This window comes from Apodemus sylvaticus, chromosome 2, assembly GCF_947179515.1.
Source record: "Apodemus sylvaticus chromosome 2, mApoSyl1.1, whole genome shotgun sequence".
Taxonomy (NCBI): Eukaryota; Metazoa; Chordata; class Mammalia; order Rodentia; family Muridae; genus Apodemus; species Apodemus sylvaticus.
In genome coordinates, this window is record NC_067473.1 from 112,830,712 (window position 1) to 112,842,537 (window position 11,826).

At 46.7% G+C, this 11,826-nt stretch overlaps 1 protein-coding gene across 1 annotated transcript in view; it reads left to right on the top strand.

The window, feature by feature from the left end:
* Nucleotides 1-5,973, top strand: part of Tacr1 (tachykinin receptor 1) — a 161,797-nt gene extending 155,824 nt beyond the window's left edge. The window contains exons 3-5 of the mRNA XM_052172584.1: nt 880-1,030; nt 2,793-2,989; nt 4,863-5,973. Of these exons, the coding sequence (XP_052028544.1) occupies nt 880-1,030; nt 2,793-2,989; nt 4,863-5,154 (640 nt within the window). The 3' untranslated portion in view covers nt 5,155-5,973. The remainder of the gene's footprint in view (nt 1-879; nt 1,031-2,792; nt 2,990-4,862) is intronic.
* Nucleotides 5,974-11,826: the final 5,853 nt, after the last annotated feature.

Genomic DNA, 11,826 nt, shown 5'->3' on the forward strand with positions numbered 1-11,826 from the left:
AAATTGCCAATTTTTCATATTCATAGAAGGCTGGAGATGTGGCAGTGCTGTGGAGATTTACAAAGAAATGATTGAAAGCAAGTGGGGTGCTAGTGAAGCAGAGGGGGGCTCCCTACTGAGAAGTGAGAGTCAGCTTTGGCTGTAAGAGAGTGGGAGAAAACAGGTGTGCGGGTGGCTTTCTCTCCCCACCCCCCCACCCCCACCGCCCCCACCTCACCCCCTCCCGTGGGTTCCGGGCCAGGAAGGTGTGGTGCGCACTTACAACCCCAATCCCAGAGCTCTGGAGGCAGAGGCAGAAAGACAAGACCTCCAGGCCATGCTCCAACCTTGGCTACTGCTGCAGTTTGAATGTGAAAATGTCCCCCCACAGGTTCCTGTGTTTATACAGTTTGTCCTCAGCTGGTGATGCTACCCTTGGGAGGTTAGAGATTCTTAGGAGATGGAGCCTTGCTGGGGAAAGGGAGAGGCTAGCAGCTAGCCAGTGTTACAGCCCGGGCCCAGTTCTTTTCTCTGCTTTCTGACTACAGCAACAGTGTGACCAGCCTCCTCTCCTGCTGCCATGCTTGGCATACAATACATCCATCCCTGATGGACTGTATCCCTTCAACATAAGCCAGAATAAACACTTCCTCCGCTAAGTCACTTCCTGTCAGATATTTGCTCACAAAAAAGAAAAGAAAAGAAAAGTTACGAACATGGGGAAAGTCCGCATTGAATATAAATTAAATCGACTTGTTTTCTCCTGCCCGCCCATCGCCCATTCATTTTTTGTGAGTGGTGGATGAAATTCCTCCCCGTTTGATGACCAAGGCTGAGTAAGGTGTCCACAAATTGTAATTGCTGCTGTTGCTAAGATGGACTCCTCTGTCTACCTCACAGGTACCACATCTGTGTGACTGTGCTGATCTACTTCCTGCCTCTGCTGGTGATTGGCTACGCATACACTGTGGTAGGGATTACACTGTGGGCCAGTGAGATCCCCGGCGACTCCTCTGACCGTTACCATGAGCAAGTCTCTGCCAAGCGCAAGGTGAGCAAACACCAAACAGACATAGCTCGCCCTGGCACTGACAGCGTGGGAGGCTTGAGACCCCAAAGGCAGAAGCCATAAAGCATCTCTGGGCCTCAGAAACAGAAGGGGAAAGAGGGGTCTTCCTTCATGCCCACTTGTACATGTACGCACTTATATACAGCCACACGTGCAAACTCTCATATATATACATAATTACATACATACAAAAGTAATCATACACACACATTCATTCATATACATACACACATCCTGTTCATAAACATAACACACCAATACTCATGTTTACACATCCATATATAGACACTCATACACGTACACACACACATAAACATTCATACACATGTACATATACACACAAAATCCCATATACATACATATATATATACACACACATATATACTCATACACATATGCACACATATACAGATACACAAATACTTATACATATGTACACAGACACCCATGCACATACAAATATATAAACACCCGTACACATGTACACATACACATATAAATTCTCATATACATATACTCACATTATATACACAGTATATACACATATACTGATATGCCCATACACATCTAGGTATACTCATATACATAAATTCATATATATATATATACATATATATATATATATCACATGTGTACATACTCATATACAAACATATATACTCAATACACATACTCATATACATACTTATACACAGATACAAATATACATATATATATACACTCATGTGCAGACACTCATATACACACTAACATACATATATACATAACACACATGTGCCCATACATGTGATAATATACACATATACAAATATACACAAATTCATACACATATATAATATTCATACACACACACATATATATGCATACACCTAAATATATACATACATATACATACCACTCATACATACAAGTTTTGTACATATACACATGCATACACAAAGTACCTTGGCCTGGGAATTTATAAACGAGAAATTGACCTTCATGGCTCTAGAATCCACGAGTCCACATCCAAGACAGGCCATGTTTGGTGAGGGCACTTCCTGCTCATGGCTCACACAGCAGAAAGGCAAAGGAGCTCCGGGCCCTCTCTTATTAGGGCTTTGATCCTGTCTATAAAGGTTTGCTCTCAGTGTCTAACTGCTTTCCAAAGGCCGGTGACCTAATACTGTCACATACGACGTCTCTGGCTGCTGAGTTGAGCATATGATGAGGCCTGACATGAACATCAGGCTCCTGGGTCTCACAGACCTTTCTACAACCCCTTTAAACACAGGATATGCCCTTACAGGAACTAACTCTCCAATGCTCCCCTTCTCCTTCCTCCTTCTCCGGAGACACCTTCCCAGCTCCCTTCCTCCCCTGGCCCAGCCGCTGCCTTCCCTGCATCATCTCTCCTGAGAACGCATGTCACTCTCTCCCGCTGGCTTGTCTACACATTGCCCAGCAGGTCACATACAGCACACCACAGTCCTCTGAGGGCTCCTACTTCGCCCCCGGACTGAAAGTCTATATGAATTGGTCCAGGAATCTTTAATTCCTAACAAGTTTCTGGGAATAGCTATGATGGCAGTCTTGGGCCACACTCTGAGAACTGTAACCGGGATCCTTAAGCCTGAGTGTTAACGGTCTTTCAGCCTCCTTAGAAGAGGTTATAGACACCTCCATTCCCACCCATACTGTCCAGGGAGAGGGGAGAACCCACCCCACAGTGTTGATAGGCCCGCCTGCTATGCCCTCTCCTCAGGTGGTCAAAATGATGATCGTGGTCGTGTGTATCTTCGCCATCTGCTGGCTGCCTTTCCACATCTTCTTCCTCTTGCCCTACATCAACCCAGATCTCTACCTTAAGAAGTTCATCCAGCAGGTCTACCTGGCCAGCATGTGGCTGGCCATGAGTTCCACCATGTACAACCCCATCATCTACTGCTGCCTCAATGACAGGTGAGTAGACTGTGCTCCTACACCCAAGCCACACCTACCATGAGGAGGGAGTGGTGGGTCTGCAGCAAACTAACCACACACTCCAAGCCACGCCCATCGGGGCTCTGAAACAGTGTGACCCCAGAAAGGGATGGTTTTCTTTTCCAAAAACCAAACAAGCAAAGCAGGCATCTTTAGTTTCATGTGTGACATTTTTTTTCTTATCTATGTTCAAATTTGGATCTGTGAATCTATGCTTACAGGTGGGGGTCAGAGAAGGATGTCAGACAGCCTGCTCCATCATCCCGTACCTTATTCCCTTGAGACAGGTCGTTTACTGAACCTAGATCTAGGCTGGCAGCCAGTAAGTCACAGTGATCTGTCTCCACACACACTGCACCACACACACACACATACGCGCACGCACACTCACATAACTGGGAATACAAGTACTGTAAACACACCTGGCTTTTACATGGGTTCTATAGATTTAACTCAGGCTCTCACAAGCAAGCCCTCGAACCTGTTGAACCATCTTCCCAATGTTTAGTCTTCTGATTCTTAAAACGTAGAGACTACATTAGTGGGGTTGGGGGCATGTTGGGATTCTTGCATGTAGACAAACCTGCACACTAGATGCTCTCCTTGCCCTACTGTCTCACTGAGGTCACCTCCTAAGACTCATCTTGCATTCCCAATAAGACAGAGTAAGCAAAGGAGCCTGGGTTTCCAAGGTCCCTACCTTTACTTGCTCAGACAGACAAAGGAGTCTTCTTCCAGCAGAGGTTAACTCAAGAGAATTCAGAGAAGGAGGAATACCCAGGAACTAGTCATCAGCAACAAAGACTTCACTGCAAAGGTAGAAAGAACAGGGGAGGGGCCTAAGACACCAGGCTACAGTGTAATTGTCACCCAAAGAAGCATCCAACCTCTATCAGGGGGAGGATGCAGAGATGAGGGGGAAATAGAAGGTGACCCTCAAGCCCTAGGCATATGTGACTCCTACCCCTTGGACTTGCTCCCACCATCTCTGCCATCTCACAGGTCATCGTCTAAGCGCTTGATGACCTGGCTCCAAGTCTCTTGGTTAAACATCCTAGCACATTCGTAAGTGAAGATGATCCCTGTTTAACCAGTAAGGAAACTGAGGCCCCCTGGTAGAATATCACTGGCAGTCAAAGGGTTGAGTCTTGATGCATACTTGTACTGTGAGCCTGGTATGTTAGTTACCTTTCTACTGCTGAAATAAGACAGTAGGCCAGAGCAACTTATAGGAGAAAGGATTTATACATGCCTATGGCCCGAGTGGAACAGAGTCCATGATGGCAGGGAACTGTGGCAGCAGGAAGTAGACATGGTGTTAGGAGCAGCTAAAAGCTCACATCTCCATGGGAAATGGGAAGCAGAAAATAAACATGGAATGACCAGACGCTTTTGAAGTCTCGAAACCAGTGGCATCCTTTCTCCAGCAAGGCCACACCTTCCAAGTCTACCCGAACAGCACCACCAACAGGGGACCAAATATCCAAATGCCCAAGACTATAGGGGATGTTTCTCATTCAACCCTAAACACTTGGCAACCAGCTCAGTAAATACACACAAATACCTACAGTATGGGCTGTTTTTCATTGATGTTCACTTAACCCAATGTCTTCTGTTTACATGCCTGAGGAAGCACCTAATTCTGGGATGCACCCCCAAAAAGGCTTTTAGTGCACCTTGACAACTACCCATGAGGGGAGCTTGTCTTTAGCATGTCCAGAAGTGAATTAATTTGAACTTGTAATGACACAGAATCAGATCAGTGTAGATCCCATGTTGAAGACACCCTGGGGAGCACCGCCCTCTTAAAGCAGGCAATCCCAGAACTCACCTCTCCATCCTTTCTCTCCAGGTTCCGTCTGGGCTTCAAGCATGCCTTTCGCTGCTGCCCCTTCATTAGTGCTGGTGATTACGAGGGGCTGGAAATGAAATCCACCCGATACCTCCAGACCCAGAGCAGCGTGTACAAAGTTAGCCGCCTGGAGACCACTATCTCCACTGTGGTGGGAGCCCATGAAGATGAGCCAGAGGAAGGTCCCAAGGCCACACCTTCATCCTTGGATCTCACCTCCAATGGCTCCTCTCGCAGCAACTCGAAGACCATGACAGAAAGCTCCAGCTTCTACTCCAACATGCTGGCGTAGGCAGCAGGCACATTCCAGGGCGTGACCACTAGCCCATCTCGTGTCATTTATTCATGGAAGTCTTTGATTTGGAATTTGTTGGAAATACCCTAACACTGGAGCTTTTTGGGAAAGGTCACAATGTTTTAAGGAAAATGTTCCATGCTGTATTCACTCTGGATTTTTTTCCTGTCTTTGTCAACCATCCTCCATGCTGGTGACCTAAGGCAGATCAGTGAACTTCTATAAAAAGAGAAGGCTATCCTCAGTTTCCCCTGCAGTTCATCCCATGATTCCTGAAATGACTTCATCTGCAAGCAAGGTGCTTATCTGGGGAGGAATTCTGCAAGGCAGCAGACCTATTTGCCTGGAGAATCGGTCTTTTTTCAGCAAAGTCACTCTCAGACATGTCCAGACAAGCTCACACCAATCTAGCCTTCCATAGGATGCTGTGAGCAAAAGAAGCTGACACCTACATCATCATGAAAGCTCTATCCCCACATAAGCACACATGAATAGAGGACACCTATTCTTGTGACATCTCAATGTTTCAGTTCATTTAAACATCCTGGGATTGACAATATTGGATTACGCTGCATTGTGTCCCCAGTACAACCAACTCTGACTGAATGTGTCTACAGAAGCCAACTGATGTTCTAACCAAGAGTCAGAAGATCTCTGACAGGCTTAACCTATGTGAGACTCTTTTGACTCTTTCCCTTCTTTGTAAAGTAATAGGGTGGAACCAAACACTCTACATGACCCTGTGAGTCTCAGTGTTCCCTGGTTTAATGATGTATATACTTCATTTTGCCTCTCTTTCTCTCTCTCTCTCTTTCTCTCTCTCTCTCTCTCTCTCTCTCTCTCTCTCACACACACACACACACACACACACACACACTAAATAATTTTTTTTAAAAAAAAAAGCAATGGCAGCATCAAAAATACCAGGGCTGTCAGTCCCTAGAGATGGGTGTGTGTAAATATTCTCCCATTGATCCAAACTCCCACCTTCAAAAATTCCTTCTCCAGGAAGGTTCTCCTCTTTGACAGAGCAAGGTTCTCCTCTTTGACAGAGCAGAGGACTTCACAGGAAAACGTGGATGTCTCCATCAGGCTGCATCCCAGAAAGCAGCTCTGAGGGAAGCAAGTGTGTGGACTTCCTGCTCTGGCTGTTGGAGTCCTTGTGCATACTCTTCACAGTTTGCCGTACACAGTGGAGAGGAGGAGGCTGCCACATCTCCTCCTGGAAAGAGGTGCATTGCCTCTCCTCTTCAGACTCTGAACCTTGCCCTCCTGCTCCACCTCGCCGATCTCTGTCTATAAGAAGCTGAAGGCTCCACAAGTCCAAAAGGACACTTAGTCTGCCAAGAGCCAAGAACTGAAAGCTTCCCGTCCTGAGATGGCTTCTGCATCCCCAACAGGTGAGCATGCTGTCTCTGTCTCTCAGATGTGGCTGGAAGCCAAAGCTTCATGTGACATCCGTGAATTCCTCATGGCTCAGACAATTGGATGCACAAAAGCTCCATCCAGCATGTCAGGGAGCTCAAGGCCACCCACCACCAGGGTTTATAGCTTCTGCTGGCCTTGTGGGATCTAACCCTCGAGGCCATCGGCATACCTGGAGAAGGCAAGAATTATATAGAAATAATGTAGCCCAGGGAAAAAAAGAAATGAGAAGCATCGTCTACAGAGCATCATGGGAAATTTTAATAAACTAAGTAAAGGCCGTTGAATGACAACCTATGATTTGAAAATAGTGTAAGAACAAGAAAAGCCAGTGACCAAACTGTATATTACACTTCCAATAAGGAATCTTGCTATGTAGGGATGTAAAAAAGAAAAAATGTGGCTAGGAAAAATAACCAAGAAGAAAACAACCAGCAGGAAGGACATCTCATCTACAGAAGAGATGGTTAGGATAAAGCTGGCAAGGATTTATGGAGTGCCTGCTCTGGACCTTGCCCGAACTGAGGACACATAGCTCCTTCCACTCTGAGGAGATTCCTGTGCCTGCCATCCCTGATGATGCCAGCCTGCTCACCAGGCATGGATAGAGGCATTGAGAAGCAGATTCCTCCTAAGATTATAAAAACTAACTTTCAACTTGGCAACTCAAGCCAAGGGGCGGGGCTTTCAGAGAGCCTCTGCACAGGCAGTTCTCTGAGGTGACTCTGCAGGGAGCCACCAGTTGACCCCAGGGCCCTAAGGGATAGAGATGAGGAATTTCTCTCCATATGTAATATGAGGGAAGACAAGGTGGCTATGCCGAAGCATCTCTCAGAGAGGGCCAGCGGGCTTCCTATTGCCCCTGCTCCAAAGACCATTTAACTTGTAGAAATGTTGAGTCCTGTTTGTGAGAACACTGTGCTTTGTGCTCTGTGCATGGGTCTCTTATTGAAATGTGTCACCCCGTGTTTATCTCCTGAGTTGTCATGATGTACCCTCCAGCATCGATAGGCCGGGATACACCCAGGGCCATCCTTCCTGTTTTACCTCCAACCTGTGGGATCCCAGTGCCGTTGCTCCTGTTGGGCCGGTCCTCCTCCTGCCACTGTTCCTGCTTGGAGGGGAGCTCTGAAGTCTGCTTCATACTCAATGGAACTGAAGGCTGAGGAAGGAGCTTTATGGGAGGAACACCCTGAGCCCTTCAGCAGAAAGCTGAGATAGGGGGCTGAGTGGAATTCTGGGAAAGGTGAGGACATGGGCCTGGAGAAAAGAGTGTCCACAGAGAGGGGTCATTCCTGAGGCATCTGTGTTTGGGGCCTGGGATCCTGGAAATAAAGTCTCACGGAAATAAAGTACACTTTGGCTATCTCATGCTTTTGTCTCTTCCCTAAGGAACACGAACCCTGCTGGGGGTGGGATGGAACAGTGATGGGAACTCCCCCAAATTTCACAGCCAGAACAATGAAACCCAACATCTACTTGGTGCTGGTATGACACAGATATGGGCTGGCGAGATCCAGGATGTGTTTCCAGACTAAGAAACAAGAACATAGAATGGGATTGGGTGGCAACACCAACAATGTCACCCATGAGTATACAGGTGTCAGTTTAAGCTGTCCATGGAGAAGATGACAAGGCAAGTTAGATGTACAAGAGGTGTCCTGGGGGCAAGGTCAAGGCAGATCATGTGTGAAGAGAAGAGGACCAAGCTAGTGGCACGGTGGGAGACAAGGGAGAATGTCAGACCACCGCATGGATGGAGATAGGGTATGAACATTTGGATGAGAAACATCTTCTATGGGCTTGGGTGTTTAAACATTTGGTCCCTGTGATGGTTTATATATGTTTGGTCCATGGAGTGGCACTATTAGAAGATATAGTCTTGTTGGAGTCGGTGTGTCACTGTGAACATGGGCTTTAAGACCCTAGTCCTAGCTGCCTGGAAGTCAGTATTCAGCTAAGAGACTTCAGGTGAAGAGGTAGAACTCTCAGCTCCTCCTGCACCATGTCTGCCTAAATGCTGCCATACTCCCACCTTGATGGCACTGGACTGAACCTCTGAACCTGTAAACCAGCCCCAGTCAAATGTTGTCCTTATAAGAGTTGCCTTGGTCATGATGTCTGTTCACAGCAGTAAAACCCTAACTAAAACAGTCCCCAACTGGGATGCTATTTGGGGAGGTTGTAGAATCTTTGAGAGGTGAGGTCCGAGGATGTACATCACTGGGGTTGGGGTATTATGGAATCTAACTCTCTGGAACTGTTAGTCCATATCATAGTCCCAAATGACCTTTTTGTTCTATAAGTTATCTTGGTTGTGGTGTTTTATTACAACAACAGAGAAGTAACTAATTAGAAGAGGGAGAGAAACCCAGGTCATGCAGAGACTACTCAAGAGTGGCGCACATTTGCTTTAGCAGAAATGGTCAAGCTGGCACCGAACATGCTCAGTGCCTGCCTAGGGAAGGGAAACAGAGGTGTCCATCCTTGAGTGACAGGCCCATAGTGCTGCAGCTGGGCTGGTGGGAGGTGCTGTCAGCCAGTGGCACTCCTCACACATATTTCTCTCCAGGTAGACCTGTGCCATACAGCTGCACAACTGCACAAAGACCTCTGCATTTGCAAACACAGCAGGAACCCCAACCCCACCCCCACAGATTGGAAATGTCAGTGGTAGTCACAGTGAGCACTGGCATACTGCTTCCACTGCTGGGCCACCTCCCACAGGCAACTCCACCAAGGGAACCAGGAGATGCTTGCAGTGGCAGAGAGGGCAAGAGGAAATCAGAGACAGCTGCTCAATAAGTTATCTAAAATGGACAATAAAGTAAGACATCTTAGAAACAGGTCCCTGGACAAGCTTCAAGGAACCCACAAGTCCCTTTCAAGAGCTTCTCACATTCTCTCTGTTGGGTGGGGGAGGGGATGCATAGGCCTATCCCCTAAAACAATCATTAACCCTGTGCTGTCTAACAGAAGAAGGGGCAGTGGATTGTTTCTAAGAGACAGGTGAGAAGCCTGAGGTTTTCCAAACACAGCGAGAGGTAGATGAGTCCCAGAAGAAGCAGTCTGGCTGCCAGAAAACAGTTTTTGGAATAAAATCATGCTTCCTCTCAAGCACCCCAGTGATTTAAAGCTTTAGACAAAACCACTAGATTCATGGCAAAGGGGTATGCTCACTCTTCTCTTCTCCATAGAAAGACACGTCTTCTGAATAAGCAATAGCAATGCCTTGGCTATAGGTCAACAGATGACACAAAGATGTTCCCATTTGCTCCAGCAATGTGTAGCAAGCATCTTAGAAATATTCATCCCGTAGCCATAGCAGGACTTGGTAAGACTCTCCCCTGGGCTCCTTCAATCCTTTTGGTACAGGAGTGATTGGACCTCACCGTGCTGAACCCCAGAGTGACAGTTCAGTCAGGGCCTTGAGCACATGTGGATGAGATGGGGACACATGGAGAACGTTCCTCTCCATCTTCCAGGGTAAATGGAGCATCTGACGGCATAGGCAATACTCTAAAACACCAGCACTTATTTCTACCCAGTTCAGGAAAGCAGAGGAGGGGGAAAGAGGCGGGGGGCAGGGGGGGTCTGCAGCCTCATGACACAAGGGGTCACGGATGTCACCCTGGCTTCCCTCTCTAGCAGCACAGCTTGGGAGGAGAAAAGATTGCTAATGAGCAAGAAGTGACAGTGGACATCAGAGGTAAATACTGGTGCTGCCTATTTGGCTAGCTCTGGAGTCTATTCAGGATCAAGCCTGGCTCTTGGCACTGCATCTCCTTCTTTTCTTTTCTGACTTTTTATTTTTTGTTTTTAATTTCAAAAATATTTTATTAGATGCTTGAAAAAATGTGTACATGTTTGACCATACTCACCCTTCCATCATCCAGCACTTCCTAGATCCGCCCGCCTTCCCCTAGCCACCCACTTTTGTGTCCATGCTGAAGTCCTATTCCTATCCCGGGAGCTATTGGCAATTGATGGGTGTTGGGAGAGGGTGAGTCAGTTGTCTACGAGTACATTCTTTGGTGAGTCAACCACACTCCAAGGGAGGACCACTCATCCAAGAACCCAGTTCATTATGTTCTCCACTCTTTGATCCAACACAGCTCCTGTCCCTGAAACACCCTTCCTAAGTTCTCCATGCTGAAATGTCACCTTCCCTATCTCCAATAGGGAACTGGGCATATCTGACTCCCAGTTCAATTGTTGTAACTAGCCCCTGGCCATGTGATAGTATTAAATAAGAAAAGAACTGTAAGGAAGTTAATTGGCCCATGAGGATGGTGCCTTTATAATATGACCTATGAGAGAGAGAGAGAGAGAGAGAGAGAGAGAGAGAGAGAGAGAGAGAGAGAGAGAGAGAGAGAGAGATCAGCACATCTCCAATCCAACCATGACACCACCCACACATCCCTCCATTTCCAATCCTTCCCATAACTACAATCTCACTCAACCCTGCTCCCATTCCCAATCAATTTCTAAACTGATTCCCAGAGCTTCAGTGTTAGTCCCAACACTTAAAAGTAGCAGCTGAGGCAAGGATGATTTGAAGGTCCGCTGCAGTGTAGTATTATTAGCATTTCCTGTTGCAGTGATAAAACACCCTGACGAATGCAGCTTACAGGAGGAAGGGTTTAACTTGACAGACAGTTCAAGGGTGTAGTCCATCATGGTGGGAAAGTCCTGGCTGGTGGCAGGAGCCCGAGGAAGCTGGGCGCACTGCATCTGTAGCCAAGAAGCTGAAACAATGACTGCCAATGCTCAGTTCTCTTTCTCCTTTCTTTTTTTAAATGTTTTTTATTAGATATTTGCTTTATTTATATTTCAAATGGTATCCCCTTTCTTCATTACCCCTCCAAAAATCCTCTATCCTATTCCCCTTCTCCTAATCCACACACCTCCACTCCCCCACATTTCCTGACTTGTATTCCACTATTCTGGGGAATCATGGTCTCTCCTCTCATTGATGTCTGAGATAGTCATCTTCTGCTATATATGTAACTGGAGCCACAGGTCCCTCCATGTGTACTCTTTGGTTGGTGGTTTAGTCCCTGGGAGCTCTAGGGGTACTGGGTTGTACATATTATTGTGCCTCCTGCATAACTGCAGACCTCTTCAGCTTCTTGGATCCTTTCTTTAGCAGCTCCATTGGGGACCTTATGTTCATTCTATTGGTTGGCTGTGAGCCATGGGTATTTTGACCTATTTCCCAATAATGATTAAAGTATCCATACT